Source organism: Chiloscyllium plagiosum, chromosome 30 (assembly GCF_004010195.1).
Source record: "Chiloscyllium plagiosum isolate BGI_BamShark_2017 chromosome 30, ASM401019v2, whole genome shotgun sequence".
In the NCBI taxonomy this organism is placed as follows: domain Eukaryota; kingdom Metazoa; phylum Chordata; class Chondrichthyes; order Orectolobiformes; family Hemiscylliidae; genus Chiloscyllium; species Chiloscyllium plagiosum.
In genome coordinates, this window is record NC_057739.1 from 24,694,193 (window position 1) to 24,714,006 (window position 19,814).

At 39.4% G+C, this 19,814-nt stretch overlaps 1 protein-coding gene across 2 annotated transcripts in view; it reads left to right on the forward strand.

Annotated features, from left to right (window-relative positions):
• The window catches only part of LOC122564824 (rab GTPase-activating protein 1), a 194,546-nt gene that overhangs the window by 75,315 nt on the left and 99,417 nt on the right, over positions 1–19,814 (forward strand). For both annotated transcript variants that reach the window (XM_043720124.1, XM_043720125.1), the window contains 7 exons: positions 1,550–1,724; positions 4,180–4,337; positions 6,019–6,129; positions 11,155–11,221; positions 12,234–12,336; positions 16,308–16,477; positions 17,288–17,462. In XM_043720124.1, the coding sequence (XP_043576059.1) occupies positions 1,550–1,724; positions 4,180–4,337; positions 6,019–6,129; positions 11,155–11,221; positions 12,234–12,336; positions 16,308–16,477; positions 17,288–17,462 (959 nt within the window). The remainder of the gene's footprint in view (positions 1–1,549; positions 1,725–4,179; positions 4,338–6,018; positions 6,130–11,154; positions 11,222–12,233; positions 12,337–16,307; positions 16,478–17,287; positions 17,463–19,814) is intronic.

Here is a 19,814-nt window from a genome sequence, read left to right on the forward strand (position 1 = left end):
TGGCTTTGTGAATGGCAGGTCATGCCCCACAAGCCTTATTGAATTATTTGAGGATGCGATAAAACACATTGAAGGTAGAGCAGTGGATGTGGTGTTATATGGATTTTAGCAAGGCATTTGATAAGGTTCCCCATGCTAGGCTAATTCAGAAAATAATGAGGCATGGGATGCAGGGAAATTTGGCTGTTTGGATGCAGGAATGGCTGGCCCATAGAAAACAGAGGGTGGTAGTAGATGGAAGTATTCAGCCTGAAGCTTGGTGACCAGTGGTGTTCCGCAGAGATCTACTCTGGGATCTCTGCCCTTTGTGATTTTTATAAACAACTTGGATGAGGAAGCGGGAGACAGCTTAGTAAGTTTACTGACACAAAGGTTGGTGGAGTGGTGAGTAATGTGGAGGGCTGTTGTAGGTTGTAACAGGGCATTGACAGGATACACAACTGGGCTGATAAGTGGCAGATGGAGTTCAACCTGGACACGTGTGAAGTGATTCATTCTGGAAGGTCGAATATCAGTGCAGATTACAGGGTTAAATGCAGCATTCTTGACGGTGTGGAGGAACAAAGGGATCTTGGAGTCCACATGCATAGATGCTTCAAAGTTGCCATCCAAATTGATAGGGCTGTTAAGAAAAGCATTTGGTGTGTTGGCTTTCATTAGCAGTGGGATTGAGTTTAAGAGCTGTGAGGTTATACTGCAGGTCTGTAGAGCCCTGGTTAGACCACACTTGGAATGTTGTGTTCAGTTCTGATCGCATCATTATAGGAAGAATGTGAAGCTTCAGAGAGGGTGCAGAGGAGATTTATCAGGATGCTGCATGGACTGGAGGGTGATTCTTTTGAAGAAAGGTTGAGGGGGCTCGGGTTTTTCTCATTGGAGCGAAGAAGGATGAGACCTGACTTGATAGAGATGTACAATATTGACAAGCATATTGAAAAGCAGAGACCTTTTCCCAGGGTAGAAATGGCTATCACGGGAGGGCATAATTTTAAGGTGATAGGAGGAAAGTTTAAAGGAGATGTTACAGGTCGGCTCTTTACACAAAGTGTTGGGTGCATGGAAAACAGTGCCAGCAGTCGTAGATACATTATGGACATTTAAGTGATTCTTGGATAGGCACATGTATGATAGTAAAATGTAGGTTAGTTTGATCTTAAAGTAAGATAAAAGGTCAGCGCAACATCGAGAGTCTAAGGGCCTGTACGGTGCTGTATTTCCGATGTTCTGTGTTATAACTGCTATTGTATTCACATTCGTAAGAACAAAAGTGTGATTCTGGGCACAGTTCCACAATATACTGTCTTAATGTGAGGAGGGACTGAGCTGACATCTGGTATCTTATCTTGTGAATGGAAAGAAATTGGAGCAAGAATTGTTCCTATGTGAATTTGGGCCAGAACTGCAGTGATGTGTGGATTCTGTTTGTCCCATGTTGGGAGCGTGTGTTGCATGCTCTGAATAAAGCACACAAGGACATACAAAGTAAAATTTGTGAGAAAAAAAATTAGTTCAGAAGGTGCTATAACAGTATTTTCCGATTTGTTTACAGACTGCTTGATCCACAAACGAACACCGAAATAGCAAACTATCCAATCTATAAAATCCTTTTCTGTGTCCGAGGACATGATGGTACTTCTGAGAGTGATTGCTTTGCCTTCACTGAAAGTCACTACAATGCAGAAATTTTCAGAATTCATGTCTTTCGATGTGAAATACAAGAAGCAGTAAGCCTTAAGTTTTCATACGTTTTAGAAATGACAGGTGTTATAAGTAATTTATTTACAAACACCTATATTAAAAGTACTGCAGTGGTGGATTAATTGAATAGGCTGTCAGTATTTGGAGGATATACTTGAAATGTTTTGTGTAGAATTTTTTAAATTTGTGCTGGCCTTGATGTGAGAGGGTTGTTGGAGTTTATTTTTGATATTTGAAATTGCCAAACTTACTTTCAAGACATAATGTGTTCAAATGTTATTACCATTATGTTCTTGTTATGGTCAGGTTATTAGTGGCAGGGCCCTCAACTGTTGGATTGATATTGCATTACAAATATTTTGTATCTTGGACACTTCTGTTAGAGTGAAGGGTAAGGCTGGGAGGAGTAGGGAACAATGGATGAATAAAGATATTTGGTCAAAAATAATGAAGCATAGGTTCGGTATAGGCAACTGGAATCAAGTGATTCTGCTGAAGAGTATAAGGAGTGTAGGGGCATTCTTAAGAGGCAAATCAGCAAGGTGGAAAGGGGATATGAGAAATCAGTGATCAGATAAGGTTAAGGGTACTCTAAAGAGTACATTAAGAGCAACTGGGGAGAGAATAGGGCCCTCTAAAGATCACCAAAAGATTGCCTGTATGGAACCACAGGAGCTGGGAGAGATACTAAACAAATATTTCACTTCGTTATTTAGTGTGCCAAAAGACATGGAGGCTAGGTAACTTGTATAAATAAGTATAGATGTCTTGAAAATAGTTCACATTACAAAAAATGAAGGTGCTGGGAGCCTTTTAAAAAAAACCCATAAAGGTGGACAACTCTGAGACCTGGTCAAGAGTATTCCTGGATGTTGTTTGGAAGCTAGGGAAGAAATTGCAGGGCCTCTAGCAGAGATATTTTTATCGTCGATAGCCATGGATGAGTTGCTAGAGGACCTAATGGTGACTAATGTAGAGAGACCCCGGGAACGATAGACTGGTGACTCTGACATCAGTGGTGGGTAGGTTGTTGGAGAGTATTCCGCGAGTGAGGATTTATATGCATTTGGAGAGACAAGCACTGACTCGTGTTAACATGTCTTTGTGCGTGGGCAATCATGTCTCAAACTTGATTGAGATTTTGAGGACAGGACCTAAAAGATAGATGACGGCAGAGTGGTAGATGTTTCTACGTGGACTTTAGTAAAGCCTTTGATAAGGTTCTGCATGGTAGCTGAGTGAATAAAGTTAGGTCACATGAAATTCGGTGAGAACATACAATTGGATACAAAATTGGTTTGATGGTAGGAGACTCAGGGTGGTGGTGGAGGGTTGTTTCTCAGACTAGATGCTTGTGACAAGTGGTGTTCCACAGGGTCCAATGCTGTTTGTCACTTATATGAATAATTTGGATGAGAATTTAGGAGGCATGGTTAATAAGTTTGCAGATGACACTAAAATTGGTGGTGTAGTGGGCAATGAAGGAGGTCTTCTAACGTTATGTAGGGATCTTGATTTGTTGGGCTGATGCGCTGTGGAGTTTAATTTGGATAAATGTGATGTGTTGTATTTTGGTAAGATGAACAAGGACAAGATTTCTACAGTAAATACAGGTACAGTTACAACATTGCCCAACAGAGAAACAGAGGTGTTCAAGGAATAGTTCTTTGAAAGTTGCATCACATGTAGACAGTGGTTAAGAAGGCATTTAGCACGCTTGTCTTCATTGCTTAGACCATGGAGTTGGACTGTCTTGTTGCCTTTGTACAGGATGTTGGTAAGGCCACTTTTGGAGTACTGTGTACAGTTCTGTTTGGTCTGCTATAGGAAGGATGTTGTTAAATTGGGAGGGTTCAGAAGAGATTTACAAGGATATTGCTGGGACAGGAGGGTTTAAGTTATGAGGAGAGGTTGAATAGGCTTTGACTTGTTTTACTGGAGCGGAGGAGGTTGAGGGGTGATCTTCGAGGTTTATAAAATAATTAAGGGCATGGTTAAGGTGAATAGCAATGGTCTTTTTCCTAGGGTTAGGGAACTCAAAACTAGAAGGCATATTTTTTACGGTGAGAGAAAGATTGAGGGGACCTGAGTGGCAGTGTTTTCACACAGTGGTTCAGATGTGGCCTGACCTGCCAGAGGAAGTGGTAAATGCAGGTACAGTTTCAACATTTAAAGGACATTTGGACAGATACATAAATAGGAAAGGTTTAGCAGGATGTGGGCCAAACACAGGCAAATGGGGCGAGTTTGGTTTGGACTGAAGGGTGTGCTTCCGTGCTGTATGACTCTGAATGGATTTTGTTTTAGTCTGTACTTGTTAAAATTTTGAGAAAAGGAAATTACTACTGGAAATTTGGGATTCTAGAAATATTTCACTTAAAATACTTATTGAAATTAGAGACTCAATTTTTGGAAATTATTCTATCCTGAACACCAGATTGCTTTTTTGTAGCTGATGTATTTTTTCTCAATCAATTTTAGGTAAGTCGCATTCTCTACAGCTTTGCGACAGCCTTCCGACGGTCTGCAAAGCAGACTCCTCTCTCGGCCAATCCACCAACACTAACACCAGACAGTGATGTATTCACATTTACTGTTTCACTGGAGATAAAAGAAGATGATGGCAAAGGATATTTCAGGTACTTTCCCAAGTTATAGTCATAGAGTCTTAGTCATAGGGATGTACAGCATGGAAACAGACCCTTCGGTCCAACCCAGCACCTGGTCCATATCCCTCCAAACCCTTCCTATTCATATAACCATCCAAATGCCTCTTAAATGTTGCAATTGTACCAGCTTCCACCACTTCCTCTGGCAGCTCATTCCATACCCATATCATTCTCTGTGTGAAAAAGTTGCCCCATAGGTCTCTTTTTTTATATATTTCTTTCCCCTCTCTCCCTAAACCTATGCCCTCTAGTTCTGGACTCCCCAACCCCAGGGAAAAGACTTTGCCTATTTACCCTATCCATGCCTCTCATAATTTTGTAAACCTCTATAAGGTCACCCCTCAGCCTCCGACACTCCAGGGAAAACAACCCCAGCCTGTTCAGCCTCTCCCTATAGCTCAAATCCTCCAACCCTGGCAACATCCTTGTAAATCTTTTCTGAACCCTTTCAAGTTTCACAACATCTTTCCGATAGGAAGGAGACCAGAATTACGCGCAATATTCCAACAGTGGCCTAACCAATGTCCTGTACAGCCACAACATGACCTCCCAACTCCTGTACTCAATATTCTGACCTTTTGGGATTTTGCCTGTTAAAGAAAAGTGGTCTTTTTTTCTCTCTGAATAAAGAAGCCTAATTGATTACTAAATAGTGGTTTTCCAAAATTATGGAAGGTTTTGATAAAGTGAATGCACAGAAAATGTTTCTTCTTGTGGGAGAGCCTAATTAAGAGGGCATCCAACAACGATTGTCATCAAAGAATCAAGTGGAAATCTGGAAGAAACTTCATTGGCTAAGGAGTATGGAGCATTCTAGCACACGAATTGGATAAAATTAGTAGAATAGTTGAGTATAGGAGATAACTTTCCAGCTTAAGTTGCGACCATGATCTGCTAAGTTGTCATCTTGCTGAAGGGCTAAATATTATCATTGTCTCTGTCTCTATTTTAATAAGTTATAGAAGTAGTTCTTTTGAAAAATATTGAAAAGGATCTTTTAATTTTTTTGGGAGACAGAATCATAGAATCCCTACCGTATGGAAGCAAGACATTTGGCCCATTTAGTCCACACTGCACCTCCTGAAGAGCATCCCATCCAGACCCACCCCCTACCCTGTAACCTTGTATTTACCATGGCTAACCCGCCTAGCTTGCACCAAGGTCAATTTAGCACGGCCAATCAACCTAACCTGCATATCTTTGGACTAATGGTGGAATCCTATGCAGATACTGGGAGAATGTGCAAACTCCACACAGTCACCCGGGGCTGGAACTGACTGGCTCTCTGGAGCTGTGAGGCAAGTGCTAATCACTGAGCCAACATGCAGCCCTAATTTATGATTTTAAGATGAGTGTTCATACTATAGGATAATGTATTTTGCTTTTTTAAATAGGTACGTGTACATCTGTATTTGGTGTCACAAGATCAATATTTCACATTTTAGGACTATTTGTCTGTGCAGCAGGATAGCCTAACCGAAGCTGCTAAGTCACATTTTAATGTACTGGTATGACATTTCTATTTTGCACAGCAAGGAGACCCTCATCATTTTTTTTTCTGTGGTGCAACATATTGAATTATGAACTTGCTGAATTTCATTGCATGAATTACCCAAATGAATTGATTTTTTTTTTTGATTTTTCTTGACAGTGCAGTCCCCAAAGATAAGGATAAGCAGTGTTTCAGACTTCGGCAAGGAGTGGAAAAAAAGATTGTGATATATGTGCAGCAATCGTCAAACAAGGAGCTTGTCATTGAAAGGTATCAGATCTTAACTGAAAAATAGGAAAAGGTGATAATTAGATAAGTAGCTTAATTTTTGAATTGCACTGTTGTCCCAAATATGATTGAGAGTACGTTTTTGTGCTTTGTTTTAAATTTCTAGTGAGAAATAGCTTTAAAAACCTTCATTATCAGCTGTGTTGTGAAGTGAAATCTGTATATGTAGGAAACATTGAATGAATTTCAAATGATTCAATGTTAGTTTGAGCATATTTCTAAGTTTTAAGATGAGAACGCAACAATCATTTTCTCCCCTTTCCTATCTCATAGGTGGATCCCCATGTCCACTACTTCAGTAATTATTTTTCCATTTTTACTTTGGTCTTTACTTCTATGAGCATGGGGGTTATGCTGAATTTGTGTAAGGCATCAATTTAGCTTCTGCTGAAGTATCATGTCCCGTTCCAGGTGCCTCATTCTCGGAAGCATGTGAATGCATTAGATTATTCTTGAAGTTTTATGCAATGAATTTCAAGAATGATTTCAATTGTGAAAATAGGTTGAAGAAGTTGGACTTCCTTTCCTTGGAGGGTGATAAGAGAAGATCTGATATTAATATACAATCATGAGGGGCCTGGGCAGAGAAAAACAAACATAGTATGAGAAGAGGGTGCTAACTTGTTAGATCATTATTACTGTGGAGATGAAACCAGAAGAGTTAACCTTCAGTCTGAGTTCTTGTCCAGGCAGGTAATTTCTGTTTGGTCAGGCTGTTGCCATGGAAATGCGGCGGAGATTCAGTTTCTGTCATTCCATTTTCCATTTAATAAGGTGCAGTGTATGTATGAATTCCTTTTTCCTATATGCTGTATAAACTTATGCTCCTTTTTCCAAGTCTGTTCCTTGAGTCCTTATCATGGTAAGTACATGATGAAAAGACTTAGCTCTTTATCTCCTTTTCGCAGTGCTTAAATTCTATGCTACCAAACTAGATTCAAAATTTGCTCCTATAATCAAACACCTTGACCTAAATATTCATGTTATCTAAACTTCCCTGTTAATTGTAAAATGACAGACTTTCCGATCTAAGCCATAGATTGCCCATAAGCTTACTCTGAGTACCTCAGTATTGTGTACGTAGGTTTGAATAATTGTGTGACTGTTTCTTGCAACCAAACGCAATTGAAAAGGCAGCACCTTGTGTGATTTAGTAGGTAAAAACAAGGACTACAGATGTTGGAAACCTGGTGCTCTTCGGATGCTGCCTGAACTGCTGTGCTTTACCAGCACCACTCTAATCTAGGACCTTGTGTGATTTGTCTTTTTTTTTGCATTCATTGGTTTTCTGTGGATGTTGGGCAGCTTTCTGACTCGATATAGTGTCCTGTGTGATGGCCTAAGAGGTTGTAACAAAAAACAAATGAACAGCAAACTGAAACAGCATGCACAATAAAGGCCTGAATTTTTGTGGTGAAGGACCAGAGCTGCTTGTTCGCTAAATTGAAGGCTACTTTTTTTTTTGTGAATGTTTGGACTGGCTGCCACTGAGTCAAACTTGGTGTAGTGCCCACTGAAGGTAATCATCATGTGTTTAACAAGATGGAACGGTTCTTCACCCGATCAGAAAACCCTCTTCAACAATCGAAAAATCCTCACTGAGGCAGTGTCTAACCAAGAATTATAAACTACATTTGAATCCTGTACCAATTAGGCAATCAGGATTTGGAAGAATTATTCAAACCCATGTACACAACATTGAGATATTGGGAGTAGAAAGTGCAGATGCTGGTGTTCAGAGTGGAGAATGTGGTGCTGGAAAAGCACTGCAGGTCAGGCAGTATCCAAGGAACAGGCAAATCGAAATTTAGGATATAAACCCTTAATCAGGAATGGGCTTATGCCCGAAACGTCGATTCTTCTGCTCCTTGGATGCTGCCTGACCTATGCTTTTCCAGCACAACACTCTCTATTGAGATATTGGAAGTAAACTACTTCTGTAAGGCTTCTGGGCATTCTCGGATTTAGTTATGAACGTTTGCCATTTTTACAATTAACAGGAAGGTTTAGATAACATGAACATTTGGGTCAGGGTGCTTGGCTATAGGAGCAAAATCCAAAGCTAGTTTGGTGGCACAGAACTTTAGCACTGGCAAAAGGAGAAAAGCATTTGAGTCATTTCATCATGCATTCATCAGATCTAGGACACAAGAAACAGACTTGGGGGGAGAAAAGGAACAAACTTATGCAGTATGTATGTGAGAGATAAGAGGCAACAAAAATAAATAAAAATATAGTTTAAATGTTTTTATAAATCTCTAACACTGACAGCCTTAAGGAATGAAAGTCCATGAAATTACATTTTAAGTTGTTTGTGATTATGATTTCTTATACTGTTAAAAATTCACTCGCATCTGAATGCAGCAACGTGAACTATTCTGACCTGTTTGCTGGGTAAGTACCGCAATTTTGTGCACACAAGGATTTTGATGTTGAGTCTGTGATGAGCTACATTTTATAATGGAGGTGCAGAGTTCTTTGGACTGCAGCTTTCCACATTTCTGCGTGGGTTTCCTCCGGGTGCTCCGGTTTCCTCCCACAGTCCAAAGATGTGCGGGTCAGGTGAATTGGCCATGCTAAATTGCCCGTAGTGTTAGCTTAAAGGGGTAAATGTAGGGGTATGGGTGGGTTGCGCTTCGGCGGGTCGGTGTGGACTTGTTGGGCCGAAGGGCCTGTTTCCACACTGTAAGTAATCTAATCTAATTTCACTATTTAACAATGTAAATTAAAATTTGGTGTTTGATTAATCAGCACAAATTTTGGGCTGCAAATATAAGCTTTTACTATTTATTTAACTATAATTGCTCTTCTCTCTTGACTTGTTCCATGGTGTTACCACAGTGCTGGTTAATTACCTTTTGTATCTTTTTTGGGTCTGGCAGCTGGTTTTGCAGTTAATGCTTTTCCTGCTGCTAATCTTCCCCATTTATTCAAGGTGTGGGCATGTATCAATACACTGGCTTTCCATGTCCCATGAGTGGGTTTATTTGAAGCCAGCAAATCCTCATGTGAGAGTAGAAACCAGGTTCTTATTATTCAGAACAATACAAGCTGCACCATTTAGACTCTGGGTTTAAAGATAAAATGCAGAATCAGGTCTTGCGCTAGAGGGAAATAAACTAGTGTCAAAGTGACATGGAACATAGAATGTTACAGCGCAGTACAGGCCCTTCAGCCCTTGATGTTGCGCCAACCTGCGAAAACAATCTGCCCATCTAACCTACACCATTCCATTATTACCCTTATGTATGTCCACTGCCCATTTAAATGCCTTACTGTTGTCGGCAGACAGTTCCACTCGCCTACTAATGACAAAACAATTATTGATTATAAATTGTCTTTGATAAATCTGAAATTAGTTCCTTTTCCTCCAGAATTTTTCACATTCTCTATGGATTAAATTTGTCGTCTTCAATCTGCTGTCACGCTCACATTAAATGGACTCTTGTGGCTGCCATTAAAATTTTTGCTGAGGCTGTCCTTTGGTCGACCAACTGAGCATTGAAATTGTGGCATGAGTTTATTTCTATACTGGCTTTGCTAAGAGGAGAATATAAAGAGCTGTGTATTGTGCATGTTCTCATAGTTTATGTACCTGCCCTGCAGGGGCAGCACGGTGGCTCAGGGGTTAGCACTGCTGCCTCTCAGTACCAGGGACACTGGTTCAATTCCCGCCTCAGGCGATTGTCTGTGTGGAGTTTGCAGATTCTCCCCGTGTCTGCGTGGGTTTCCTCCGGGTGCTCCCATGTCCCCTCACAATCCAAAGATGTGCAGGTCAGATGAATTGGCCATACTAAATTGCCCGTAGTGTTAGGTGCATTAGTCAGCGGTAAATATAGGGTAGAGGAATGGGTCTGGGTGGGTTACTCTTTAGATGGTCAGACTTGTTGTGCCGAAGGGCCTGTTTCCACACTGTAGGTAATCTAATCTGAGCTCCAAATTTGACGTGTTTCTTCCCATATGGATAAACAAGACCACTAAAGAATATAGGTACATGCAAGAATTTGAGGTAATCGAGTTAGCCACAATTTAATTGAATAGTGGAGCTGGCTCGAGGGGCTGAGTAGTTGTAGTCCAGGTCCTAATTTGGATGTTTGGCTTGGTTCTTTGAAATAATATTTTGTGTAGAGGAAATCTCTTAAGAAAATCTGTAGTTGGTGTACACCAGAAAGAGTTTATATTCAGGGTGTGCTGCTTTAAAAATTTAGCATTCAATTAATTTAACATTCATTGAATTGAATTTACCCATCTACATTGATCTGTTAAAATCATCAGTTTCCAATGAAGTTCAATGTTATTGCAATAAAAATATAGAGGGCAGTGTAGTACTACTGAAAAACAGTGAACTTTGCTATTTTGGTTCACTGGTTTTAAGTACTGCTAAACTTCATTGTAGTGACTCACATTTCAGAATTTATCAAACAAGCCTTCAGTATAAAAATGTCACTAGATTATCATGATTGTAGAAGTCCACGTTCCAATTCAACTATCTCCTCTAAATTTACATTGTTCCCCACCTAATAATATTTCACATTGACTACTTGATTTTGTTTCTTGAATGCAACAATACTTTCTTTTTTGTAACAGTTTTTTGCAGGGAATATTTCTTCTACTTGTACTGCTATTATAGGTCCTCTTATGTCTATTCACAAATTATCCTGCCAAATCATTGCATTTTAAAGCTCTGTTGGATGTCTATTAATCTTCTCAGCACTCTTCATTCAATTTGTTTGCATATGTCCAATTTTGAAGCGTCTTCACATTATGGTTGGTATTGGAATCAATCTACATTGTTAATTTTGTAATAACTTTGGCTAATGTGTTGATAAATAGGGTGTCTGAAATTGCACATTATTGTATTTAAAATGAAAATTTGTACTGTAAAACATAGGGCCATGTTTTAAAAATAGAACACTGCAAATGAGTAGTAGCAGAGTAAAATGGATGTTATAATGTTTAATTGCATTCATAACTTTATCAATGTTTTCAGTTATGTTCTCTCATCAGGTGCTTTGGCCTTCTCCTCAGTCCTGGCAAAGACGTACGAAACAGTGATATGCATCTTCTGGATTTGGTAAGATATTCACAATTCTTGGCCCTTTATAAGCAGCATTTATTTCAATTTTAATTTCTGAATACAATGAAGTGAGAAATTTGTTGAAAGTTGATGGTTCGTTAGCTCCATTGCTCGGGTGGCTGTTTGGTGATGCCAACATGGGTTCAATTCCTGAACTGCTGAAGTTACCTCCTTGAAGGATTTTTCTTCTCAATTTTTCCAGTCATCTGAGGCATGGTGAACCTCAGATTAAAGACTACTACCAGATGACCCCCTCGACCCTCCACGCCCCCCGCCCCTTTTCCATGACCTGCAAAATTGCACAACTGTTCCTAACCAGACTTCTCAAATAACAAATCTTAAGTTGATAACTTAAACGAAAATTTGCAATTTATCATTAACTTTAACAGAACACAGATGAACCACAAGGCAATCTAATGAATATCTATGATCTAAGCCCAGTCTTGATCACCAGCCCCACTCTCATACCGACACAGATGCAGTTAAGGAATACATTTTTAAAAATTACAACAAGTCTACTTTGCCAGTTTGATTATTTCAATGATAAAAACTAAGCCGTCATGAAACCTTGCTTGAATTCTGAAGTCATTCGCAATATAGACAGCTTCTGCAGACCTTCAGAGTATTCCTTATTGTACAGCCACGTTCACCATATTCTAGTTAAGATTGCAGACATTCAGCTAAGAGTATTAATTCCCATACTGGCAGACTTGATTTGTTATAGTTGTGCTCTCTAGTTAAAGTAGAGTTGTCACTAGTCTGCCTGAAGTCCTGATATCCTTTACTTTCGTAGTGTTTCAGCAGCTGTTGTGGCAAAAAAAAATCACATTTAAAAATAAATAAATTGCAACAAAATCAGCTTGCGTTCAAATTGTTATCTGCTGAAATTGACTTTTTATAATGGTTTCATTAACAAGTCAAAATTATACTTGTTAACAAATACCTAACTTATTTTATAAGAGAAGCATTAAGACCAGTCCTGTTTTGTTTTATATATAATGTTTTGCAGGAATCCATGGGCAAAAGCTCAGATGGTAAATCCTACATAATTACTGGAAGCTGGAACCCCAACACACCACACTTTCAAGCTGTAAATGAAGAAACACCAAAAGGTAATAAAATAATCTTACCTTATAGATGCAAAGTGAAAGGCTAATGTTAAACGTGCTGCCTTCTGGAATGCCTGCATCTTTTTACATCTTCATGACCAAGTTACTAGTTTAGGACTCCAGATCCTGCAGAAATGCAGACTAGTTTTTGCCTGCTTGTTTGCTATATTTTTTATTTTATATATTATTGTTTCAAAGTTAGTTTTGCATCCAAAAATGTTTGAAAGAAGTTGAAACTTAGTCACCACAGAGTTCAACTTTCTTTTTCATTATAGTTTGAAAGGGGGAATAATGTAAATGTATGTTTGTGACAATACGTTGCACTTTATAAAAATCTTTTTGAGGGATTAACATGGTGCAGAACTTCAGAGGAGGGTAATCAGGCAAAATATTCGACATCGTGCAATTCTGGTCTCCTATCGGAAGGATGTTGTGAACCTTGAAAGGGTTCAAAAAAGATTTACGAGGATGTTACCAGGTTTGGAGGATTTAAGCTATAGGGAGAGGCTGAACAGCCTGGGGCTGTTTTCGCTGGAGTGTCGGAGGTTGACGGGTGACCTTATAGAGATTTACAAAATCATGAGGGGCATGGATAGGTAAATAGGCAAAGTCTTTTTCCTGGGGTCGGGGAGTCTAGAACTAGAGGACATAGGCTTAGGGTGAGAGGGGAAAGATATAAAAGAGATCTACGGGGCAACCTTTTTTTACACAGAGGGTGGTACGTGTATGGAATGAGCTGCCAGAGGAAATGGTAGAGGCTGGTACAATTACAACATTTAAAAGGCATTTGGATGGATATATGAATAGGAAGGTTTGGAGGGATATGGGCCAGTTGCTGGCATTTGGGCACTGATAGATAAAAGACATCAAGCAAAGAGGCAATTGAACAAGACTTTGTGTGCATTAAATGCAGACAGCAAAGTTTAGATTAAGTTCAATTTATAGAGAATGCACTATGGAAGACCAATGAGATCACTAATGTAAAAATAGAGGGACAGCTCATAATGTGTGATCTGACATTTCTGATGGCCTTGTGAAATGGAGAACATAGACCATTACAGAACAGTACCGGCCCTTCGCCCCTCGATGTTGCGCCCACCTGTGGAGCCAATTTGAAGTCTGTCTCTCCTATACTATTCCATTTTCATCCAAATGTTTATCCAATGAGCATTTAAACCCTTTCAAGTCGACGAGTCTACTACTGTTGCAGGCAGTGCATTCCACTCCCCTACTATTGAGTAAAGAAGCTACATTTGTTATCAGTCCTATATCATCCCTCAATTTAAAGCCATATCCCCTTGTGCTAGCCATCACCATCTGAGGAAAAAGGCTCTCACTGTCTAACCTGTCTAACCTATCTAACCCTCTGATTATCTTCTATGTCCGAATTAAGTTTCCTTTCAACCTTCTTCTCTCTAACAAAAACAGCCTCAAGTCCCTCAGCCTTTCCTCAGACGACCTTCCCTCCATAGCAGGCAACATTCTAGTAAATCGCCTCTGAACCCTTTGCAAAGCTTCCACATCCTTCCTGTAATGTGGTGACCAGAATTGTATGTAATACTCTCAAGTGTGGCTCCACCAGAGTTTTGTACAGCTGCAGCATGACCTCATGGTTCCAAAACTCAGTCCCTCTACCAATAAAAGCTAATACACCGTATGCCTTCACGTGGGTGGCAATGTTCAGGGATCTATGTACATGGACACAGAGATCTCTCTGATTATCTACACTACCAAAAATCTTACCGTTAGCCCCGTATTCTTTATTTGTGTTGCTCCTTCCAAAGTGAATCACCTCTAACTTTTCTGCCTTCACCTCCATTTGCCACCTCTCAGCACAACTCTGCAGCTTACCTATGTCCCTCTGTAACCTGTAACATCCTTCACACTTTCCAGAATTGCTAATACCTTCTCTTTGTTAATGTAACCCCGCCTAGTCTAGTAGCCTGTATCTCAGGATTCTCCTCAACAACATTTTTTTTTCCCAGTGTGAATACTGACACAAAATATTTATTTAGCACCTCTGCTATTTCCTTGGACACCACGCACAACTTCTCACTACTATCCTTGATTTGAACTAAGCTTACTCTAGTCATTCTTTTATTCCTGATATACTAATAGAAAGCTTTAAGATTTTTCTTGATCCTATCTGCCAACAACTTCTCATGTCCCCTCCTGGCTCTTCTTAGTTCTCTCTTTAGGTCTTTCCTGGCTAACCTGTAACACTTAAGTGCCCTAACTGAGCCTTCATGTCTCATCCTAACATTAGCCGCCGCCTTTCTTTTGACAAGAGATTCAACTTCTTTAGAAAGCCATGGCTCCCTCGCTCGACCACTTCCTCCCTTCCTGACAGGTACGTACTTAACAAGGGCAGGCAGTAGCTGTTCCTTGAATAAGCTCTAAATTTCAATTGTGTCCATCCCCTGCAGTTTCCTTCCCCATCCTGTGCATGCTAAATCTTGCCTAATCATATCATAATTGCCTTTCTCCCAACAATTATTCTTGCCCTGCGGTATATACCTATCTCTTTCCATCGCTAAAGTTAACATAATCGAATTGTGGTCACTATCGCCAAAGAGCTCACCTACCTCCAAATCTAACACCTGGCTGGGTTCATTACCCAGAACCAAATTTAATGTGGCCTCGCCCCTTGTTGGCTTGTCTACATACTGTCAGGAAACCATCCTGCACACAATGGACAAAATCTGACCCATCTAAAGTACTCAAACTGGAGTATTTCCTGTCAAGATTTGAAAAATTGAAGTCCCCCATAGCAACTACCCTGTTACTCTTGCTCCTATCCAGAATAATCTTTGCTATCCTTTCCTCTACATCTCTGGCACTATTCGGAGGCCTATAGAAAACTCCCAGCAGGTGACTTCTCCTTTCCTATGTCTAACCTCAGCCCATACTACCTCAGTAGACAAGTCCTCAAATGTCCTTTCTGCCACTATAAAACTGTCCTTGACTAACAATGCCACACCTCCCTCCCTTTTACCATCTTCTGTTTCTACTAAAACATCTAAATCCCAGAACCTGCAACAACCTGCTCTATCCATGGCTCCGAAATGGCCACAACATCGAAATTCCAGGCTGTTCCCAGTGTCTTCTATTTCACTTTTTAATAGGAAAAGGCTTCAATAACAAATCTCTGTTGATAGAATTTATTCCGAAAACACCAACAGGGTGTGTTAACAGCAGTTTTGCCAGCTCAAGTTTTGAACTTCTCAAAATCCTAGACTAATCTTGTACAACTCAATGTATAGACTATATTGCTGCCTTTGCACATAGACTAAAAGAAAGCCAGTATATGTGGGTTTAATGAAAGGGTGCCAAAGGTGATCAAAAGTCTTATCCTCTTCTACTCCAGCATTGATTTGAGACCTCTGGTGAAACTCCAGTGAGTGATGACACTTGATTTTCTGAACATTGGCTTATAATGGCAACAGATGATAAAATTGAGGCAGTGTGATAAAGTTAACACTTTTTTAAATGGAAACTCAATTTACATGCTGATTGCAGTCTGTTGTGGTGATATCACTGTTTTAGTGTGAACTGATTTAAAATTGTAACTTGTATTATTCGAGATGTGTTTTGATCAATTTTTATTTTTGATCAAATTTTCAGTATTAACATATACAACAAGACTTGTTTTGAGGTTGATTGATTCATTGATCCAAAGTATTATACTAACTTATTCTATTGAAAAACCCAGGCTCTTTCTGCTGCTTCCATCTATTGCCTTGCAAACTTCTTCCATCCCCTTCCATTCCATAAAATAAAGATGCAAAACCTGTAGTTCTGGTGCCATGTACCTGTACAAACCTATTGGCTTTTCAATATAGTCTGTATAAAAATCATCCTGAGGAATAACAACATTTATTGAACTAAAATGAGTTTGCAGATTTCCTTGGGAACATGTACACCAGGGCAAAAATGCTGTGTTTACTAAAAAGCACTTGACCTCTTATTCGCAGACAAGTTGCTTTATATGACGACAGCAGTTGACTTGGTGGTCACTGAAGTACAAGAGCCAGTCCGCTTTCTTCTGGAGACCAAAGTCAGGGTATACCCACCGAGTGAAAGGATGTTTTGGCTCTTCAGTAAGCGAAGTTATACAGAAACATTCTATTTGAAGCTCAAACAGGTAACAAAAATAATTTGGTTAGCCCCTCTTATGTTAATAAAATGGATGTCAATGAACTTACTAGCTCCATATAGCAGTGAATAAATGTAACTGGGAAATGAAAGTAGACCTACCATTCCCTCCTAACTTTGCCCTCTTCTTTCTGAGTTGCTCTTTGACCATTTCCTACTTCAGTCAGAATGCTAACTTTTTTCAGGAAATTTGCAGTCCTGTTTGAAACCAGTTACCAGTTTACGTACAAAATAGCTGGAAAATGTATTGCATCACATTCTCTTCCCTTCCTATAAGTAAAGCCTAACTTCTACTCCACCTTATACTGCAAAATGATTGAAATATTAAGTATGACAAAGTCGGGGATTGAATCTGTGCTTCAATATGCTTTAGTTTCATCAGAATTGTTCAGTCTTAAATGCATTTTATAGGAAACCTGAGCTCTATGGTCATATTTGATGTGGCTACCTTCAATTTGTTAAAAAAAATTATGTTTGCATATATATGATGCCTTATGTCAATCGCAAGGACTTGAGAACAGCGTTTGAGGTTGTCTGTTTATGTTTCTGTTGATGTTGAGACTTTTTCACTATGGTTAAAACTTCATATTAATATGAATTGTGAGCCATGTCGTACCTGGCATCCCTTAAATGATCAATAGGAAGAGATTTACATTTTTGATACACTTGACTGCAAGTTAAAATCCAGAAATATTGAATATTTTAACATGAGATTTGAAAAAAATGCACTGTGTAAAAGATTCTGTTTCAGTACATGGCATGTGCTCCGTAAATTAGAGCTGCTATAATTAATTTACAGATTGAACGAAAAGAAAGAAAAAGTAACAGTGATACACTGTATGAGGTTACAAGTTTGGAAAGCGAATCTGAGCGTGAGCGAAGGAAAACCACAGCAAGCCCAACCATGCGCTTACCTCATTATGGCTCACAGGGGTCCATCATCCCTTCACCTCCTGAGGATGATGAAGAAGAAGGTGAGTTCCCGTTCAGAATTGAAGTGACTCTTTTTGTTTTTAAACTGATTGCAATTTGAAGGATAATTTTCAGCTTTATAGGAAATGCCGTCCTCGTTTTAGTTGTGGCAGTTTAAACATTGGTTATGTCTGTAGTATTTTCTGAGGACAACTTTTTAGAATCCATCATTAATTAGATTTTGGGACTAATAAAGGTTGAAAGAGAGGTTTTATTGTATAGCTTATACTTGCATCTGGTCCAAAATAAATTTGTATCCTCCTTGGTGCTGATTATAGGGCATGTGTGACTGAACCAGATGTATATTTAAACGGTTGTATATGCATATTGTTATGACATGAGTGACAGAACTCAAATTTCACTATTCAAATAAAATAACATCAATTTATTTTTTAGTTTTAAAAGTAAACATTAAACAACAATTCACAATTCTAAGCCCTCCTTTCTCTTAACTGATTATTATGTGCCTGTAAATCCTTAACAATATTCTGTTCCAATAAGATACTTATGAAAATTACATCAGCTTAATTGCAAAGTCACATAGCAGCTGTCATTCTTGTGTCTGTTGTCTTCTGGGCTAAAGGTCTCTCTGGGTTGTCGTCTTTCAAGTGTGTTTCATATGAAAGGGTACCTTTGATAGTAATTCCTAATTTGGAGTGCAAGATATTAGCTCTCCATGTATTTCTGTCTCGATGGCAGTTGCTCTATGTCCAGTTTTCAAAATGCCCACATTTTAAGCCCCCCCCCCCCAAAAAAAAACATCAGATCATCTCATTGGCTCAATGTTGGCAAAACAATAAATTCAAACTCAATTGGGTTTTAGTACGCTGGGGCATAATTTAAACTGATTAAATTCGAATTGTTGTCAAAACAGCAACCTAAACTCAGGTATCCATTTCATAGCCAAATGTTATATATTTTCAATTTTCCATTACATTCTGGGACTACTATCTAGTCATATACACAGGTGCTTGTAAGCTCTCAGTTCAGAACAGCATTCACTCTCTTAAAAGTACCCATGATGTGGAGGTGTTAATGTTGGACTGGGGTGAACAAAGTTAAAAGTCACCAGGTTATAGTCCAACAGATTTATTTAGAAGTGCTAGCTTTTGGATCGCTGCTTCTTCATCAGGTAGCACTCCTTCATCTTCATGATAATATGTGTAAGCTGCTATTCAAACTTTTTATCACTTCCTGTTTTGTCCAATGACAAAACTGCCAATTGAGCAAATGTGTTTTCCTGATTGATAAAGAATATATTTCTGCAGGTAAGCTATTTTTCACAACATAATTGCCATCAAATGCAATGAAATCATGATAAGTAGGCTTTAATAACCTAAAAATACTGATATAGAGTCATAGAGATGTACAGCATGGAAACAGACTCTTCGGTCCAACCCGTCCATGCCGACCAGATATCCCAACCCAATCTAGTTCCACCTGCCAGCGCCCAGCCTATATCCCTCCAAACCCTTCCTATTCATATACCCATCCAAATGCCTCTTAAGTGTTGCAATTGTACCAGCCTCCACGACATCCTCTGGCAGCTTATTCCATACACGTACCACGCTCTGCATGAAAAGGTTGCCCCTTAGGTCTCTTTTATATCTTTCCCCTCTCACCCTAAACCTATGCCCTCTAGTTCTGGACTCCCCGACCCCAGGTAAAAGATTCACAACATCTTTCCGATAGGAAGGAGACCAGAATTGCACACAATATTCCAACAGTGGCCTAACCAATGTCCTGTACAGCTGCAACATGACGTCCCAACTCCTGTACTCAATACTCTGACCAATAAAGGAAATCATACCAAACGCCGTCTTCACTATCCTATCTTTCTGCGACTCCACTTTCAAGAAACTATGAACCTGCATTCCAAGGTCTCTTTGTTCAGCAACACTCCCGAGGACCTTACCATTAAGTGTATAAGTCCTGCTAAGATTTGCTTTCCCAAAATGCAGCACCTCGCATTTATCTGAATTAAACTGCATCTGCCACTTCTCAGCCCATTGGCCCATCTGGTCCAGATCCTGTTGTAATCTGAGGTAACCCTCTTCACTGTCCACTACACTTCCAATTTTGGTGTCATCTGCAAACTTACTAACTGTACCTCTTATGCTTGCTTCCAAATCATTTATGTAAATAACAAAAAGTAGAGGGCTCAGCACCGATATGTTGAAATTGTCTGTGATTCCCAGTGTAAATCCAATAGGTCATTCTCAAGGTAAGTCAAAGTTCCAAACTGATAACTCTGGATTGGTTTAAATTTGTGCAAGATAGTTCTGTGACTGTCCAGCAATTGGAGTGGCATTAGGCCACACTAGATTACAAACCATGGAGCTCTGGTCAAAACA